The 20,128-nt window shown below is 38.3% G+C and overlaps 1 protein-coding gene across 1 annotated transcript in view; it reads right to left on the bottom strand.

The window, feature by feature from the left end:
- Nucleotides 1–1,381: 1,381 nt before the first annotated feature.
- The window catches only part of CAPS2 (calcyphosine 2), a 30,654-nt gene continuing 11,907 nt past the window's right edge, over nt 1,382–20,128 (bottom strand). The window contains 6 exon segments of the mRNA XM_024737228.1: nt 1,382–1,557; nt 8,098–8,196; nt 10,152–10,269; nt 13,344–13,377; nt 13,560–13,680; nt 18,826–18,926. Coding sequence (XP_024592996.1) covers nt 1,382–1,557; nt 8,098–8,196; nt 10,152–10,269; nt 13,344–13,377; nt 13,560–13,680; nt 18,826–18,926 — 649 coding nt within the window.

Genomic DNA, 20,128 nt, shown 5'->3' with positions numbered 1-20,128 from the left:
GGAATAAAGAATTTAGCTAGAGAAAATAGCACTAAAATGTCCATGTATACTTTGTTTCTGATATTTCAGTAGAAAGTTTTAGTACCTCCTCGAATCTTGAAAAAGTACTACTTTAAATTTATGGGGCTCACGCACATCACATTTCTGATAATGTTGTCAAAATATGAAGTTATATGCCAAAATTCATATTCTACACAGTATGTATTTTCATTTTTGAACCACTTCTTATTTTGCTTGACACTATTTTTTATAGTTTGTTTTATCTTAATACATAAAATTTTAAATCATAAACTTGAAAATAACTCTATAAAGTTTTTTCTTTCTCTCTGCATTTCCAAAGAGATGTGAGGAACATAGAAGAATTTATAAAGAATGATTACATCTAACTGTTAAATAAGATCTATTTAGAAAAAAATGTTTCAGTTGTTTAGTATACCAAAAAGAGGTGTTATTTAGGATAGCATACATTCATTTTAGGACACAGATGAACTTTTTACATTTTGGTTAAGAATTACTAAATTATCCCTTAGTCCATACAAGTGATAACATACTTTTTGAGTTCTTTATTTAATATTCTAAGAAAATATTTCTCTCCCCATTTTGTATTGTTTCTAGTTAAATAATAATTCTGTGCAGGTAATAGGAATTGCAGTTAAAAACAGAATAAAATAACAAATAGAACTGGTCACCAGAATAATTACATTGTGCTCTATTGAACAAGCAATAGTACATGAGTTGGAAGACAAGAATTCACAAGTCAGTGTTTAAATAAGCATTTGAGGGGTAAGCCTCCACCATTCTAAATATTTATGTACAGAAAACATCTATAATCACATTGCATGGAAAGTTTCTTTTGCATATCCTTTAATTCATTTAACATTTTCAGATGTTTGAAGCAAGCTGAACTATTTCAGTCTCATAGGCTTTGGGTCCAAGTCTAGTTCATCAAATTGGGAATGGTGGCAATTACATTTTGGGGAATGGGGAGCAAAAAAAATCAATGGACAAGAAACGTGGTTACTGTATAGCTGCTCACCTATTGTTTGATACAGATGTTACTTTTCTATGAAGGCTAATAAAATATGACCTACTAAAATAACTTGAATAATTACTTATTCAAGATAAGTAATAAATCAGAAAGACAGATCTTTCTAAACTTATAAGCAGGCGAGCACTCGTATATGTGTGTGAGTATACACATACCCTTACATCTATCTTTCTGAATACCTCTCTTTCCAGGTTCAACTTTTTTGAGAAAACAACAACAAACAAACAGAATAATGAGAGCCCTAGAAAAATACATTCCAGTGTTTGATACTTTAAATTCAATTCATCTCTCCTTTAAAATGCTTAGTACTGATGATATACTCATTTTAAAAAACTAGATCCCCCATGGAGTATGTAAGATATTAACAGAATCTTCATCATCTACTATCCCTATACTTAGACCTTCATAGTAATCTTCAAATTCACCATACGACACTTCATCAGACTTACTGCAGGCATCTTTCAGTGTTTCTGGAAAAGATGTTTTGATTTCTTCCTCTGTGGAATGTCCTGTAAAATAGTACTGACTATGAAACAATGTCCTTAAAAGTTCAGTGAAATGGCTGATGATAATAAAGAAATACTTAAGTCACCTGATGAAATCTTTCCAACAATTTGAAATCTTATGTCAAACTACCCTGCAATTTATTTAAACATTTTCTTGCATGAACTAGAATTTAATGGTGAGGACTTCAACACACATTTGAAGCATCTTTTAAAAGCGTCTGACAGGATGTGTCCTTATGTATAGGCAAAATAACAGTTACTACTGTAGATATTCTTGAATTTGTTAATGTTTTAGAGAACTCGGTTTCATTCCCATTAGAAAGGAGGAAAGAAGAAAACAAGTAAATAGTTTCATGATTTATAGGCTGATAACACAGTAATGCAATGTGTTAAAGGCATTAGTTACTTTATGAAGCAGTTACTCATAACTGCAGCTAGAAAATATTACTGCAAACACAGGATTCAGAGGCCTATGAAAATCTTTGCTGGAAGAAATTTTACTTAACTCATTCTATTTTTAATCTCTGACATTAAGTAGGCTATTTCCACTGGTCGGTTATACTAAATATGATTAAATTTTACCCATAGGAAGATGCTATTGAGAATCACATATGTAACAAAAAAAAATTGAATTCTTTAGTTTGTTATTTAAAGTGAGAACATAAAATATCTGATTCATCCTTTTTTAAAAATTCATTTGATTTTTTAATTTAGAAAAAGAACAATAAGCTATTTAAATAATACCTTTGATTATATTATGGCCAGTTAAAGGAAAGAGTGATCTCAGCTTAAATACTTTTTCCTTAGGGAGGAAATATTAGGATATTTTCTGTACCTTCAAATTTTGATAGACATATTTATGTTCATTATATGATAGCTCCATCCATAGAGGAAGCCATTTCCTTATTCTGACTTAAATCTTGAAGCATAAGCAGTTACAGTAAAACTAATTCAGAGAACTTGCACATGTAATTATGTATCCTCTAAATCTATTCTGTTCTAACTCAATTTCATCACTAACTCCTCAACAGGAAATAAAAGTTAATCTCAATTATAAACATAAAAGAAAAAAATAAGTACAGATAATAGACCTCAGAATTTTTAAATTAAGAAGCTCTCCAGTTGCTGCTAACGTGTTTAAGAAGAAAGAGCTCCATGGCCGACCACTTACAGGAAAGAACTCATAGGGCTAAATAACTCATCCAGTATCACACAGACAGTAAATGGTTAAGCAGTGAATTACATAGATCTCTCTGATTGGAACTCCCACAGTTTTCCCATTAAACTTTGCAGTATCTCAGGAAGGGCCTCAGCCGTTTATAGTAAAAGAACATACTAAACTTTACTGTTTGGCTTCAAGATGGCGGAAGAGTAAGACGCGGAGCTCACCTTCCTGCCAACAAAAAACATCAGAAATACAACTACATGTGGAACAACTCCTACAGAACACCTACTGAACGCTGGCAGAAGACCTCTGACCTCCCAAAAGGCAAGAAACTCCCCACGTACCTGGGTAGGGCAAAAGAAAAAACAGACACAAAGAATAGGGACAGGACCTGCACCAGTGGGAGGGAGCTGTGAAGAAGGAAAGATTTCCACACAGTAGGAAGGCCCTTCGCTGGCGGAGACTGCGGGTGACAGAGGGGGAAAGCTTAGGAGCCGAGGAGGAGAGCACAGCAACAGGGGTGCGGAGGGCAAAGCGGGGAGATTTCCGCACAGAGGATCAGGGCCGACCGGCACTCACCAGCCCGAGAGGCTTGTCTGCTCACCCGCCGGAGCGGGAGGGGGCCGGGAGCTGAGGCTCGGGCTTCGGTCGTATCGCAGGGAGAGGACTGGGGTTGGCTGCATGAACACACCCTGAAGGGGGTTAGTGCGCCACAGCTAGCTGGGAGGGAGTCCGGGAAAAAGTCTGGAGCTACCGAAGCGGCAAGAGACTTTTTCTTGCCTCTTTGTTTCCTGGTGCGCGAGGAGAGGGGATTAAGAGCGCTGCTTCAAGGAGCTCCAGAGACGGGCGCGAGCCGCGGCTAAAAGCGCGGACCCCAGAGACGGGCATGAGATGCTAAGGCTGCTACTGCAGCCACCAAGAAGCCTGTGTGCGAGCACAGGTCACTCTCCACACCTCCCCTCCTGGGAGCCTGTGCAGCCCGCCACTGCCAGGGCCCCGTGATCCAGGGACAACTTCCCCGGGGGAACACACGGCGTGCCTCAGGCTAGTGCAACGTCACGCCGGCCTCTGCCTCAGCAGGCTCGTCCCGCATCCGTACCCATTCCTCCCTCCAGCCTGAGGGAGCCAGAGCCCCTAAAGCAGCTGGTTCTTTAACCCCGTCCTGTCTGAGCGAGGAACAGACGCCCTCAGGCGACCTACATGCAGAGGCGGGGCCAAATCTAAAGCTGAGCCCCCGGGAGCTGTGGGAACAAAGAAGAGAAAGGGAAAGCTCTCCCAGCAGCCTCAGGAGCAGCGGCTTAAATCTCCACAATCAACTTGATGTACCCTGCATCGGTGGAATACCTGAAGAGACAACGAATCATCACAAATTGAGGAGGTAGACTTTGGGAGCAATGATATATATATGTTTCCCCCTTTTTCTCTTTTTGTGAGTGTGTATGTGTATGCTTCTGTGTGTGATTTTGTCTGTATAGCTTTGCTTTTACCATTTGTCCTAGAGTTCTCTCTGTCCGTTTTTTTGTTTTTTTTACTTAAAAAAATTTTTTTTCTTGATATTTATTTTTTATTTTAATAAATTTATTTTATTTTATTTTATCTTCTTCTTTCTTTCTTTCTTTCTTTCTTTTCTCCCTTTTATTCTGAGCCATGTGGAGGACAGGCTCTTAGTGCTCCAGCTAGGCGCCAGGGCTGTGCCACTGAGGTGGGAGAGCCAAGTTCAGGACACTGGTCCACAAGAGACCTCCCAGCTCCACGTAATATCAAACGGCGAAAATCTCCCAGAGATCTCCATCTCAACGCCAAGACCCACCTCCACTCAACGACCAGCAAGCTACAGTGCAGGACACCCTATGCCAAACAACTAGCAAGACAGGAACACAACCGCATCCATTAGCAGAGAGGCTGCCTAAAATCATAATAAGGCCACAGACACCCCAAAACACACCAGCAGACGTGGACCTGCTCACCAGATGGACAAAATCCAGCCTCCTCCAGTAGAACACAGGCACCAGTCCCCTCAACCAGGAAGCCTACACAACCCACTGAACCAACCTTAGCCACTGGGGACAGACACCAAAAACAACAGGAACTACGAACCTGCAGCCTGCGAACAGGAGACCCCAAACACAGTAAGTTAAGCAAAATGAGAAGACAGATATACACAGCAGATGAAGGAGCAAGTTAAAAACCCACCAGACCTAACAAATGAAGAGGAAATAGGCAGTCTACCTGAAAAAGAATTCAGAATAATGATAGTAAAGATGATCCACAATCTTGGAATAGAATGGAGAAAATAAAAGAAACGTTTAACAAGGACCTAGAAGAACTAAAAAGCAAACAAACAGAGATGAAAAACACAATAAATGAAATTTAAAATTCTCTAGAAGGGATCAATAGCAGAATAACGGAGGCAGATGAACGGGTAAGTGACCTGGAAGATAAAATAGTGGAAATAACTACTGCAGAGCAGAATAAAGAAAAAAGAATGAAAAGAATTGAGGACAGTCTCAGAGACCTCTGGGACAACATTAAATGCACCAACATTTGAATTATAGGGGTCCCAGAAGAAGAAGAGAAAAAGAAAGGGACTGAGAAAATATTTGAAGAGATTATAGTTGAAAACTTCCCTACTATGGGAAGGGAAATAGTTAATCAAGTCCAGGAAGAACAGAGAATCCCATATAGGATAAATGCAAGGAGAAACACGCCAAGACATATTAATGAAACTATCAAAATTTAAATACAAACAACAAATACTAAAAGCAGCAAGGGGAAAACAGCAAGTAACACATAAAGGAATCCCCATAAGGTTAACAGCTGAAAGGGAAAAACAGCAAGTGACACATAAGGGAATCCCCATAAGGATAACAGCTGATCTTTCAGCAGACACTCTGCAAGCCAGAAGGGAGTGGCAGGACATATTTAAAATGATGAAAGAGAAAAACCTACAACCAAGATTACTCTACCCAGCAAGGATCTCATGCAGATTTGATGGAGAAATTAAATGTTTTACAGAAAAGCAAAAGCTAAGAGAATTCAGCACCACCAAACCAGCTTTACAACAAATGCTAAAGGAAGTTCTCTAGGAGGAGACAAAAGAGAAGGAAAAGACCTACAATAGCAAACCCAAAACAATTAAGAAAATGGTCATAGGAACATACATATCGATAATTACCTTAAATGTAAATGGATTAAATGCTCCAACCAAAAGACATATACTGGCTGAATGGGTACAAAAACAAGACCCGTATATATGCTGTCTACAAGAGAACCACTTCAGACCTAGGGATACATACAGACTGAAAGTGAGGGGATGGAAAAAGATATTCCATGCAAATGGAAATCAAAAGAAAGCTGGAGTAGCAATTCTCATATCAGACAAAATAGACTTTAAAACAAAGACTATTACAAGAGACAAAGAAGGACACTACATAATGATCAAGGGATCAATCCAAGATGAAGAAATAGCAATTGTAAATACTTATGCACCCAACATAGGAGCACTTCAATATATAAGACAAATACTAAGAGCCATAAAAGGGGAAATCGACAATAACACATTCATGGTAGGGGACTTTAACACCCCACTTTCACCAATGGACAGATCATCCAAGATGAAAATAAATAAGGAAACACAAGCTTTAAATGACACATTAAACAAGATGGACTTAATTGATATTTATAGGACATTCCATCCCAAAACAACAGAATACACATTCTTCTCAAGTGCTCATGGAACATTCTCCAGGATAGATCATATCTTGGGTCACAAACCAAGCCTTGGTAAGTTGAAGAAAATTGAAATCGTATCAAGTATCTTTTCTGACCACAATGCCATGTGACTAGATATCAATTACAGCAAAAAATCTGTAGGAAATACAAACACACAGAGGCTAAACAACACACTACTTAAGAACCAAGAGATCACTGAAGAAATCAAAGAATAAATCAAAAAATACCTAGAAACAAATGACAATGAAAACACAATAACCGAAAACCTATGGGATGCAGCAAGAGCAGTTCTAAGAGAGAAGTTCATAGCTATACAAGCCTACCTTGAGAAACAAGAGACATCTCAAATAAATAACCTAATCTTACACCCAAAGCAATTAGAGAAAGAAGAACAAAAAAAGCCCAAAGTTAGCAGAAGGAAAGAAATCATAAAGATCAGATCAGAAATAAATGAAAAAGAAATGAAGGAAACGGTAGCAAAGATCAATAAAACTAAAAGCTGGTTCCCTGAGAAGATAAATAAAATTCATAAATCATTAGCCAGACTTATCAAGAAAAAAAGAGAGAAGACTCAAATCAATAGAATTAGAAATGAAAAAGGAGAAGTAACTCTGCCTGCCGATGCAGGGGCCATGGGTTCGTGCCCCGGTCTGGGAAGATCCCACATGCCGCAGAGCGGTGGGCCCGTGAGCCATGGCCGCTGAGCCTGCGCGTCCGGAGCCTGTGCTCCACAACGGGAGAGCCCACAACAGTGAGAGTCCCTCATTCCAAAAAGAAAAAACAGAAAAAAACCATGAGGTTCCTTAAAAAACTAAAAATAGAACTACCATACATCCCAGCAATCCCACTACTGGGCATATACCCTGAGAAAACCATAACTGAAAAAGAGTCATGTACCAAAATGTTCATTGCAGCTCTATTTACAATAGTCAGGACGTGGAAGCAACCTAACTGTCCATCAACAGAATGGATAAAGAAGATGTGACACATATATACACTGGAATAATACTCAGCCATAAAATGGAACGAAACTTGAGTTATTTGTAGTGAGGTGGATGGACCTAGAGACTGTCATACAGAGTGAAGTAAGTCAGAAAGAGAAAAACAAATACCATATGCTAACACAGATATATGGAATCTAAAAAAAAAAAAAGAAAAGAAAATGGTCAGAAGAACCTAGGGGCAAGAGGGGAATAAAGATGAAGACCTACTAGAGAATGGACTTGAGGATACAGGGAGGGGGAAGGGTAAGCTGGGACAAAGTGAGAGAGTGGCATGGACATATATACACTACCAAACGTAAAGTAGCTAGCTAATGGGAAGCAGCCGCAAAGCACAGGGAGATCAGCTCGGTGCTTTGTGACCACCTAGAGGGGTGGGATAGGGAGGGTGGGAGGGAGACGCGAGAGGGAAGAGATATGGGGACATATGTATATGTATAACTGATTCACTTTGTTATAAAGCAGAAACTGACACACCATTGTAAAGCAATTATACTCTAATAAACATTTCTGGTTTAAAAAATAATTATTTATTTCCTCACTTAATGGCCTCAAGTCCATGCTATGAATTAATATAATTTAAAGATATTACTTTGATTAACTCACATTTTAGAAATCTAATGTATTTTGACTTGTAATGATTACCTGAAATTACTTAAGGATGCTTCTTTGCACAATAACATTTTCTTACGCCTATAACAGATGCACTGCCTGTTTTGTTAAAATCCATTTTCATAAAGGCCTAAATAAAGAGAGAAGTGTTATTTTTTTCTATGAAATCATTAGAACCTAATTTTCTATTCTGCAGTAGGTTATTTTTGACCTCTAAACAAGACAGTTTAAAGTACTAAACTGGTATATGAAGGAAGCATCATGAAAACAGGGAGAAAGATATTGGAGCAAGATATTAGGTAACCTGCACTTAAGGTGCACTACCACTTTCTAGCACCCTGACCTTGAGAAAGTAACTTAACCTCTGTTACCCTGGCTTTCCTCTTCTGCACACTGAGGAGTTGGGTAAAAGAACTCTCAGGTAACTTTCAGCTCTACGAATCACATGAAATTGATAAATGGCCAAGACAAATGACCAGGAGTATTTTGAGTCAGAAAGTAAACCTGCAAATATTCCAGTACTAAAATCAATGAGAAAGTTAAGTAATTCTTAAATGGGTTTTGTTACTCTATTTCCTGAAATTTAACACTACCTTTCGAAATGCTAGTTGTTTTATCACTCCTCTAATTCAATGCAATTCTGAGGATCATAAAATATATTTTATTGAGAAGAGGAGTGTGTCCATAGAAACATACAACTGACCAAAAGCACCATCCTTCATTTGCAGATGAGTCAAAACTAGAATCAAGTTTGTTTATTCACAATAATGTCACAGGTATGTGGTACCTGTTATGGGCTGAATTGCATCCTCCCCAAAATTCATATGTTGAAGCCCTAATCCCCAGTACCTCAGTGTGTGACTGCAGAAAAAGATAGAGCCTTTAAAGAGGTGATTAAGGTAAAATGAAATCATTAGGGTGGGCCCTAATCCAATATGACTGGTATCCTCATAAGAAGAGGAGATTAGGACACAGACAACACAGACTGAGGGATGCCCATGAGGACACAGGGAGAAGACAGCCAGTTAATTACAAGCCAAGGAAAGCAGCCTCAGGAGAAACCAAACCTAATGACACCTTGATCTTGGACTTCTAGCCTCCAGAATTGTGAGACAACAAATTTCTGTCGTGTAAGTCACCCAGTCTATGGTATTTGTGATGGTAGCCCTAGCAAACTAAGTCTACTTTTGTCCTCTATTCCCAGGACCAAGATTTATGAAAGAGACAACCCTCCAGTTTCTACTCTTGATATTCATGTCTATCACTAGGACATGTAAGGTAAAAATATATGCAAATTTATAAATATTATGTGGTGAATTTGTTTAACATAAGGTTTTTATTTTGTCTTTTGGCCAGTAAAGATAAAGATTTTGACATTTTCTATTGGAGATTTGTACCCAATGTAATTGTTCACACTACCCTATTCACAATAGCTTTGTTTCAGTATTAGATAAATATACCTTTTATATTAGGTACATATACAAAAGAAAAAGAAAACTACATTGCTCAAAAGCATGCTCTAAAAATGGCTACCAGAACCTAAGTAATATCTTCTCTCCTACATAAGTCAGAGCTCCTGTTTTTAATTTACAATTTAGCATGATCATTTTAATCTTCATTTTAACATTTAGCATGCATATTTAAAAAGTAGAGAAACGTGTTTTAGTCATCATCCTAAGATAATGTGCATTGAGCCTTGACACTGGGACAGCTATAATGCTCATAATTTTACATGTAATACCTTAGACCAGTTCTGTGAGATAAGAAACTGAGGCTTGGAAATATTTAATAATAGATATAGACATATAGCTATATGGAGCCAGCAATTTATGGAATTAGTAATTTGTGAACTGAAATTTAATTTCAGATTTTATTTTCCTTTTATAATATTTTCCTAAAACATAGGCATAAGTTATGTCGCTTTATACTGGGTAGATTTGTATGTGTGTGTTTGTGTTTTACTAAACCCAAAATACATTACAGGGAAAGGAATTTAAAACATTTTCAAAGGTAATTCATTAAAGATTTAAAAGAAAGAACCTAAAAATCTATTAAAAGTAACTATTTGAAAGATTACTTCGTTTCCTTTTGAACAAATGATTTTCTGTATTCATTCATTTCATCTATAACGGCATGCTTGAATTCTCTGTAATCAACCTTGCCATTGCCATAACCATTTAGAATTAGCCACAAAGACTCAAAATCCTAGAAATAATCACACAGAGACAACTGTTACACCTTTAAGTTATATATGGCTACAACAATAATCATCATAATAGCATTTTGTTACATCTGTTGTAGCCCTAGACAAGGTAGTGGACTTAATAAGAAAATTCCAAAAAGTTACATATAAATCCAATCAAATGCACTAAAAAAGCTTATTTAGAGGAACTCTGTAGTGGACAGTTCCATAAAGTTAAGAAACATTTAAGAGTGGCAATAAATCACAAATGTATCTTTTTTTTTTTTTTTTTTTTTTGGGTACGTGGGCCTCTCACTGTTGTGGCTCTCCCGTTGCGGAGCACAGGCTCTGGACCTGCAGGCTCAGCGGCCATGGCTCACAGGCCCAGCCGCTCCGCGGCATGTGGGATCTTCCCGGACTGGGGCACGAACCCGCGTCCCCTGCATCAGCAGGCGGACTCTCAACCACTGCGCCACCAGGGAAGCCCCAAATGTATCTTTTTAAATTTATTTTTTTTCAATAAAAAATGCTTACCATTCACTTGAATTTGACCATTTCATTATCTTTAATGTATTATATCAGTGACAATTAAGAAGTCACTTCACTTACTGGAATGCCTCCAAAAGGCATTAAGATACTGACTGTACTTCTGCTAGTCTTCATACTTGAAAGTACAAGAGATTTGAATGACTCTAACAATTATTCCATGATTTACACTGAAAGGTGCTGTTCTGAGTAGATCCCTTATGCCAATTTATTCATTTCACCATTGCCACTTACTTCTTTGGCAAATGCACTATTTAATAGAATATTCTATTCATAAAGTTCCTAACAACAACAACAAAAATACAGTATGAGATTTTCTTAAACTCAGGTAAATAGATTTTCAATATTTCAGTCAAGTTGTTAGCTTTAAATGAGAATATAAATAAAACGTCTAGCAAGGTGACTGACAATGGTTACCCCCAAAATATTCTCTTCCGTTTCCTTCTAATTTTTTCAATTAAAATTTTAATAAGGAAACCTAAGACGCCCTGCCCCACCCCCCCACAGTTCTCAACAACCCATACATTTTTTTTTGGTCTGTTGTAATGCCCTGTACATAAAAAGACTTTAAGGTCTATAAAATGAGCTTTTAAGAGTGAAAATGAGCTTAATCTTTAAAATCATACGTAGTATGGATAGAAGATGAATTTGTTCACCCAACTCAAGGGATACTAGAATTAAAAGATAATGCTAGAAGCTTAAAAGAAACATTTTTCAAGAATTGAATAATTTACCAAAAGTTGCAACAAATTTATATAACTCTTTCTAAAATATGGTGCAGGATGGAAAATGATAATTCAGTTGAAAAAGAACTAAGGTATATTTATTGATAGTATCTCTATATAAATTAGGCTATTTAGGGGGCATACCAATTTTTTAAAATTTCAAATTAGTAAGAATGACTTTGCCTTCCCCCAAACTAGTGCCAGAATTAGACCCAGGTTGGTGATTCTTATGTTCTTGTTTTTGCTTCTCATTGCATGGGCAGTCTCCAGTGATATTATAGAGGAAAAGAAAAAACAGGGTATAAGACACCACATCTTTCTAATTTTCTATTGCTGTTTTATTACTATTATTATTATTATTAATGCAAGGAAGAGATGAAGTTAGATAATCCCTAGTGTGTGTCACTAGGTGGGCCACAGGGTTAAACATTGTAAAAAACACAAGACAGGTGTGGCACAGCAATGATAAGCAATACCATACTAGCACAGAAGTTTACAATTGATAAAGCATGTAATTTTCTCATTTGAGTTTCAAAGCAACTCTGACTATAATTATTATCTCTGGATTGCTCCAGCAGAGTCTGTCTGTCAGAAAAGTGAAAAGGCCTATTTAAGATCACACATTTCAGATGTTAAGGCTAGAACTTGAACCTTGATCTCATAAATTCAATTTCCAGTGTTCCTCCCACAAAATGTACTATATCTTGTGACAAGACGATTTGAAGCAAAAGAGAACAATGCAAGAGAATGCCTTATCTAAAACCCTTGAGGTAGACATGTTTCAAATTCATATACACTCAGGATAAAATCCAAACTTCTGAGCATAACGTGCAAAGCTTTAATGTAATGGAACCTGCTAGGCTTATTTCTCTCCATTCTTCTCCTTTCCTTCCTTCCACCTATCTATCTATTTCAACTCATGCATCGTCTATTTATTCAGCACCTGCCAAACGCCAGGTTCTATTCGAGGTATTAGAAATAGAGCAGGAAACAAGAAGCACCTTGGTCTCTGCCCTGATGGAACTTCCATTCTACTGCAGGCAGAGCCAGAGAATATATACAAAGTGGTATAAAGAAAACAAAATGGATAAATGGTATGGAGAGCATCAGGGATCAGATGGGGTGCTCCTTTAGATGGAGGTGTCAGTGTAGTGTTCTTAGCAGAGAAAACCTGAATGATGAGAAAATTCAGCCATGCAAAGGTCTGGTGGAAGATTACTCACAGCAGAGGGAAAGGTAGGGGTGAAACCTCTGGGGCAATTCCTGGAACCTGCCGCACTCCCTCTCCCCTGGAAGCCTTCACATGTGCTTCTCCCTTTCCTGAAGTAGCTATTGTCGGATCCACGCTCCTCCTACCCTCTTGTCTGCTTCATTCCTCCTCATCTTTCAAAACTCAGCTCTGACACGTACCCACCTCCAGGAATCCTATGAACTTCCTTCTCCCAGAAATCCTATGAACTTCCTTCTCCTTAACCTGGCTTGCAGTTTATCTCACATGTTCTGAAAGCATTCTCTATTTAACACTTATCATGTTGTTTTGTAATCATTTATATTTTTCTTTCCTTTGCTTATGAAGACCTTAAGAGTACAGAGTATGTCTTCTCAGAGTTTAGAACAATGCCCACTTATTAGACTCTTAATAAGTATATGAGGGAGGGATGAATGTTGACGTTTTAAAAATCAGCAGGACTTGCCTGATGGCTTAACACTGATAACGAGGCATAAAGAAGGAGACAAATGAACTACTAAAATTTCAGTAGAAAAGTGAATAAGACCACTGAAGAATATTATGTCATTCACTGCAGAGAATTATCTGTGGTACATACATTTTCGGACACTTCTAAGTGAAATACTTTTTTTGTTTTGTTTTACATCTTTATTGGAGTATAATTGCTTTACAGTAGTGTGTTAGTTTCTGCTTTATAACAAAGTGAATCAGTTATACATATACATATGTTCCCATATCTCTTCCCTCTTGCGTCTCCCTCCCTCCCATCCTCCCTATCCCACCCCTCCAGGTGGTCACAAAGCACCGAGCTGATCTCCCTGTGAAATCTGCCTTATCTAAAAGTCCATTTCCTTCCTTGTCCAATTGTTGAAGGTATTTTCTCAATCCAGTCAAAATACGAACACCTCTTTTACATAGCTGTTCTTTTAGCACATCTGTTTAAGAAGAAGAGAGATGGAAGCTAATTATTCCTATGCACAAATGTATCAAGTTGCAATTGTCTTTCCGGTAAGGAAATTAAAGTTGATATAACTGACATAAGGGATGTGACTATGCAACCAGATCATAAGTATGACTGACAAAAGGCTTTCAAAAATAGAATGCTCTTAGTAAAGGGGGTTATATACAAAATCACATGTAAAATATACCAGAACAATAGCACCACTGTGTGGTGAAAGTGTTGCATTTTATATATAGGAAAATAATGGTTCACTTTATCAGCATGAAAATAACCTAAATGTTACAAATAAAATCTTAGTTTTTAAAAATTTTCCAGGTTTCCTCTTCATCTGTCAAGCCCATATCTTTCATCTCCTTCCTCTTTCTTTGTAATTACCAACTGAATTACAAATTTTTGAGTGATCTGCCTGACATCAATTCATCAGTTCAAAATTTCTAAAATAGTTTGAAATCTTCAAACTGTAGGTTATATATTAAATAGCATCAAGGCTTTGGAATGCTATCCTATACTTATACATTTAAAGTAACCCTTTCCAGGGCTTCCCTGGTGGCGCAGTGGTAGAGAGTCCGCCTGCGGATGCAGGGGACACGGGTTCGTTCTCCGGTCCGGGAGGATTCCACATGCCGAAGAGCAGCTGGGCCCGTGAGCCATGGCTGCTGAGCCTGCGCGTCCAGAGCCTGTGCTCCGCAAGGGGAGAGGCCACAACAGTGAGAGGCCCGCGTACCGCAAAAAAAAAGAAAAATGTTCTTCCTTATCCCTCATTCTCCTTGGACCATTCTGAAGGGGGCCTTGGGAAATATGCCATCTTTGAGGGCTACACAGCCTTCTCAGACTGCTTTCTGCCCACAGAAGTTTAAGGTCTAAGAGTCATTAAAATATCTTGCATTCATTGCTTTTTCATAACAGGTTTACAGTATCTTTGGGAATACACCTCTCTCCAAAACTCTGAAGGTCTTTCAGCTATATGCCTCCAGTCAGTTCCAAGTACCAATACCCATGCTTAAAGTATAGTTTGGAGAAATTTTCAAATCTTTATTTCTTTGTTTTTTCACCCTGGTGCTTTTCTTTTTCATCTTAATGCCAGTTACCTTGAAACATGAATTTTGGAGAAATGGGTACAGTCTTAACCTGTTCCATTTGCTGAGGCAATTTTTAATCAATTAAGAGGATTTCCTTGGAATCACATACTTCATCTTCTCTTTGCCCTGAGGCTTTTAATCACATGAAAGTTTTACAACATTGGTCTCTCAAAGCCTTTTATATAGAAGCAGCTCCTTTTCCATTTCTCAAAAGCCCCACATTTCTTGATTCTCTCTTTCTGCTTCCAAACTGGCCAGTGTTTTAAATACTTTTATAATATCTTCTTGAACCCACACTACAACCTACAAATACTATTAATTATCTGTTTTCCAACCTCTGCTTAGAGCTTCAAGTTCAATGGACTCATGATCTGCCTCCTGAGTAATAGATCACATGTTTTCAGATATTTTGGCTCTGAATCACATGGATTGCCATCATTCCTCTGACATAAGTTTCCTCACTGCTTGCCAACTAACTGGTAAACTCTACCACATAGCTAAGGCAAGCTTGCCACTAACATTTGTGGGCTAGAAGTAAGAAAATGGAAGCTCACATATAGTCTCATTGTTGGCTCAGTAAATTTTTATTTAGTAAAGAATGTGGGGCTTCCCCGGTGGCGCAGTGGTTGGGAGTCTGCCTGCCGATGCAGGGGACACGAGTTCGTGCACTGGTCCAGGAAGATCCCACGTGCTGCGGAGCGGCTAGGCCTGTGAGCCATGGCCGCTGAGCCTGCGCGTCCGGAGCCTGTGCTCCGCAACGGGAGAGGCCACGGCAGTGAGAGGCCCGCGTACTGCAAAAAAGAAAAAAAAAAAAAGAATATGTGGTTTCAGGGATTTCATCTAATCTGCTCAGATTTGGATTCGGTCAGGATAATTTTGCTCATTTTCATTGATGTTATTAACTAAATTTCCATTTCTTCTAAAATAATCAAAACTGTCCATTAAAATTATAGCTATAATTTTATAGTTATAACTATAACTACAGGGTTAGGGTTAGGGTTAAAGTTATAATGAATGGTCATCAATTTTAGTATTTTAAATATTTTTTAAGTTTTTGGAAAATTTAATTGTCTTCTTAAATATTTTTATAAGTATAAGATTATTTACTATTCTAGTGCTCATATCCATCTACTGGCCAATGTGAAGAACTGATGTCATGCTTCACTTAGGTGACATAAACAACTACATTTATCCCTACTTAACAGTAATAGAAACTTGTTACCATTGCAAAAAGTCTCCTTATCCCTGAAATGGGAATATGAAGAGAGAAGTGAGGAAACAGATCTTCAGTAGTACTTCTAAACAATATTATATTATGCATGAATCTACTGCTTTCATGCTGAAATGAAAGATTTGACAAGTTGAGCTTTTCTCTTAACCTAAGAGCTTCCATGGTTCAAATCTTTCTTGGACTCTGAAGCAGTGTCTGTCTCCAGTGTCATCAGCAACAATATTCGCAATCCTTTTTACCATTCAGATACAGATGCCTTTTGCTTTAAAAACATGTGGCAAAAGATGCAGGCATTCAGTGTTGCGGGTCTCATTGAACCCGTGCTAAGGTTATAATAAGGAGAATCTTTCTCCTCATTTTAAAATAAAGTGTGTGTGTGTGTGTAATATGTGATGTCCTATATAGTCTGGACCCAGAGCAGGGATCCTTCCTACCTAGGTCTCAAGAGGTATGAGCTTGGATTTTTATTATGGCTGCACTGCACTTCCAGCAATAAGTTTTACAAGAGGCTAGGCTGAGCCCTGGTATGAAATAAACCCTGAAATCTCAGTGGCTTAATGAAACAAAGTTTAATTTCATACTTAACACAGGTTGTAGAGAAAATGAGTTAGGATTCAGCCTCTCTGGCTGGGGCAAAGGAGTGCCCCCAAACTCAGCTAGCTCAGTGACAGGCAGTATAACAAGAGCTCCCAAGGTCATTCATTGGATAATTGCTTTACCAATGTGAAGAATAGGAGGGTATCTACTGATCCTCTTGCTATTCTAATGTAAAAGGTTTAGCATCCTTTTGCTTTCTTTTCATCCCCATTTTTTATTAAATTAATGACTCATTCAGATTGTTGTTATTCTTAACTGCAAATGTTTGTTATGCTGGTGGTAACTAATTATAACACAAATAAATTTTAAGATAAGTTTTGGTGAGGTTGTGGAGAAATTGGAACCATGGTACACTGTTAGTGGGAATGTAAAATTGTGCTGCAGCTATGGAAAAAAGTATGGAGCTTCCTCAAGAAATTAAAAAATAGAACTATTATATGATCCAGAAATCCCACTTCTGGGTATCTATCCAAAAAAAATTGAAAACTCAGGATCTTGAAGAGATATCTGCACTTCCACGTTCATTGCAGCACTATTTGCATTAGCCAAGATATAGGAACAACCCAAGGGTCCATCAAAAGATGACTGGATAAAGAAAATGTTGTATATACATTACAATGGAATATTATTCAGCCTTAAAAAAAGAGGGAAATCCTGCCATTTTTGGCAACATGGAAAAATCTGAAGGACATTATGCTAAGTGAAATAAACCAGTCACAGAAGGACAAATACTGTATGATTCCAGCTATTGGATGCATCTAAAATAGTCAAACTCATAGAAGCAAAGAATACAGTAGTGGTTGCCAGGGTCTTGGAGGTGGAAAAATCGGGGAATTGTTATTCAAAGGGTACAAAGTTTCAGTTACATTAGATGAATAAGTTCTAGAGATCTGCCAAATAGCATGATGCCAATTGTTAACAATAAGGTATGGTGCACTCCAAAATTTGTGAAGAAGGTAGATCTCATTTGTTAAGTGTTTTTACCATAAAAACAAACAAAACACAAAGGGAGGGACTTCCCTGGTGGCACAGTGGTTGAGAGTCCTCCTGCCAATGCAGGGGATGTGGGTTCGAGCCCTGGTCCAGGAAGTTCCCACATGCCACGGAGCAACTAAGCCAGTGTGCCACAACTACTGAGCCTGGGCTCCAGAGCCTGTGAACCACAACTACTGAAGCCCGCGTGCTTAGAGCCGTGCTCCGCAAAAAGAGAAGCCACCGCAGCGAGAAGCCCGTGCACCGCAACAAAGAGTAGCCCCCGCTCACTGCAACTAGAGAAAGCCCGGGCCCAGCAAGGAAGACCCAAAGCAGCCAAATGGCGCAGTGGTTGAGAGTCCGCCTGCCGATGCAGGGGACACGGGTTCGTGCCCCGGTCCGGGAAGATCCCACATGCCGCGGAGTGGCTGGGCCCGTGAGTCATGGCCGCTGAGCCTGCGCGTCCGGAGCCTGTGCTCCGCAACGGGAGAGGCCACAACAGTGAGAGGCCCACGTACTGCAAAAACAAACAAACAAAAACAAATATAAAATAAATAAATTTATTTAAAAAACACACACACACACACAAAGGGATACAAGTAGATACTGGGAAGTGTTGATTATGTCTGTTACCTTGATTGTGGTGATGGTATCATGAGTGTTTGCATATGTCCAAACTCATCAAATTGTACACATTTAAGAGGTACAGTTTTTTTCCATATCAATTATACCTCAGTAAATCCATTTTAAAGTATTATTTTTGTCATTTGCATTATTTAGTATATTCCTTTCAGGAATTTTGAATAGTGACTACTATGCTATATATTTTTATTGCTGAACATTTTTTTATCCTCTCTGTGTATAGAATAAATTCTTCAGTAGCATATGATACATCCCAACATCCTCCTGCTCTCAACCCTATGCACAATATAATGTTTCTTGCCACAGCATAAGCAGAAGTATCATGATTATCTGAGCATATCCTTAAAAAGTAGCGTGTGTGGGGCTTCCCTGGTGGTGCAGTGGTTGAGAGTCCACCTGCCGATGCAGGGGACACGGGTTCGTGCCCCGGTCTGGGACGATCCCACATGCCACGGAGCGGCTGGGCCTGTGAGCCATGGCCGCTGAGCCTGCGCGTCCAGAGCCTGTGCTCCGCAACGGGAGAGGCCACAACAGTGAGAGTCCCGCGTACCGCAAAAAAAAAAAAATTAATAACACGGGCTTAAATTCTTTTTCTCACTTTTAATCACATTGGAAACTGATTCACCTCTAGAACTAGTACCCTGCCAATCTGACAAATGACAACACTCTCTATCAAGATAACCACCACTATCACTAGGCCTAGGGATAACAGTTGTGATTTTTAAACTTTAAAAACATAAAATAAAAAATACCGTGTTAATGTAAATAAATATATCCTATAAATGTATAGATTATATTAATTTTTTAATTATAAATTTGCTATTATACATCAGATAAATTTTCAACATATATTTAATGACACTAAAATCCTATAATTTTTCCTTGATTTTAATGGGAATCAAGATGCAATTTAATTGATATCTCTGCCAAGGAAAGTAATACTAATTAAAAAATACATACGTAGGTCATTGTAACTTTTAAGAATGCAGTAATTCCATTAGAAGCAGCAGGGTATAATAGAAAAAGTCCTTGACTGAGAGGCTAATGAATTGAAAGTCTGCCATTCTCTTACCTAGGCTACAACCCGGCAAGGCAATTAACTATGGTAGGATTCAGGTCCCTCATCTGTAAAAAGAGGAGGATGAATAAGATCAGCTTAGAGTTCTACCCAGGTGCCTCAAGGACCAACATCAGGGCATCAAAGAGCTTGATAGTTTCAGCTCCACTCAGTTCACTCCCTTCTTAAACAAAGCACTTTGTTATTTAGCCTCTTTTTTAGATACTGGGGCTTTACATAATATTTCTTTAATAATAAAAAAAAAAAAGATTTAGCTCCTTTTTAAAAGTTTAAAAACCACTAGATTAGAAGTCCTCCAAGATCCCTTCTAAGGCTAACATACAATGATTTTATATATTGGAATAAAGAAATTACAGCCACTGGAAGGATCCTTAAGGTACCTAAATTGACAGCCAAAGGTTTTTATAGCCCTAGGAGCTGCTGAAGAGAACTAGAAGGAGAGAAAGCACCTCTAAAACCTGCTGCTCAAGTAGCAGACAGGAAGGAGAAGAGCTGGGACAAGCTCAGCTGCCATACACTGCTGCTAAGAGAAATCAATACGATAAAACTCAAACTTATACGGCAGATACAGGCAAACTCTGGATGGCATATCAAGATGCGTGTTTATAATACGTGTTTATTCACATGCCTGGATGGAATTATATAACCAGTAAACTAGTGAGCAAGTGTCTGTGTGCAATCTAGTTAATACAATCTAGTTAACTTTTAAAAAATACTAGACCTATTAATCTTTAGTTTACATTCATTTAAAACAAAAAGGGGGCTTCCCTGGTGGCGCAGTGGTTGAGAGTCCGCCTGCCGATGCAGGGTACGCGGGTTCGTG

Source organism: Neophocaena asiaeorientalis, unplaced genomic scaffold, assembly GCF_003031525.2.
Source record: "Neophocaena asiaeorientalis asiaeorientalis breed wild unplaced genomic scaffold, Neophocaena_asiaeorientalis_V1.1 scaffold134, whole genome shotgun sequence".
Classification (NCBI taxonomy): Eukaryota; Metazoa; Chordata; class Mammalia; order Artiodactyla; family Phocoenidae; genus Neophocaena; species Neophocaena asiaeorientalis.
The sequence above is the reverse complement of the archived record's forward strand: the minus strand, read 5'-3'. Positions and strand labels throughout refer to the sequence as shown.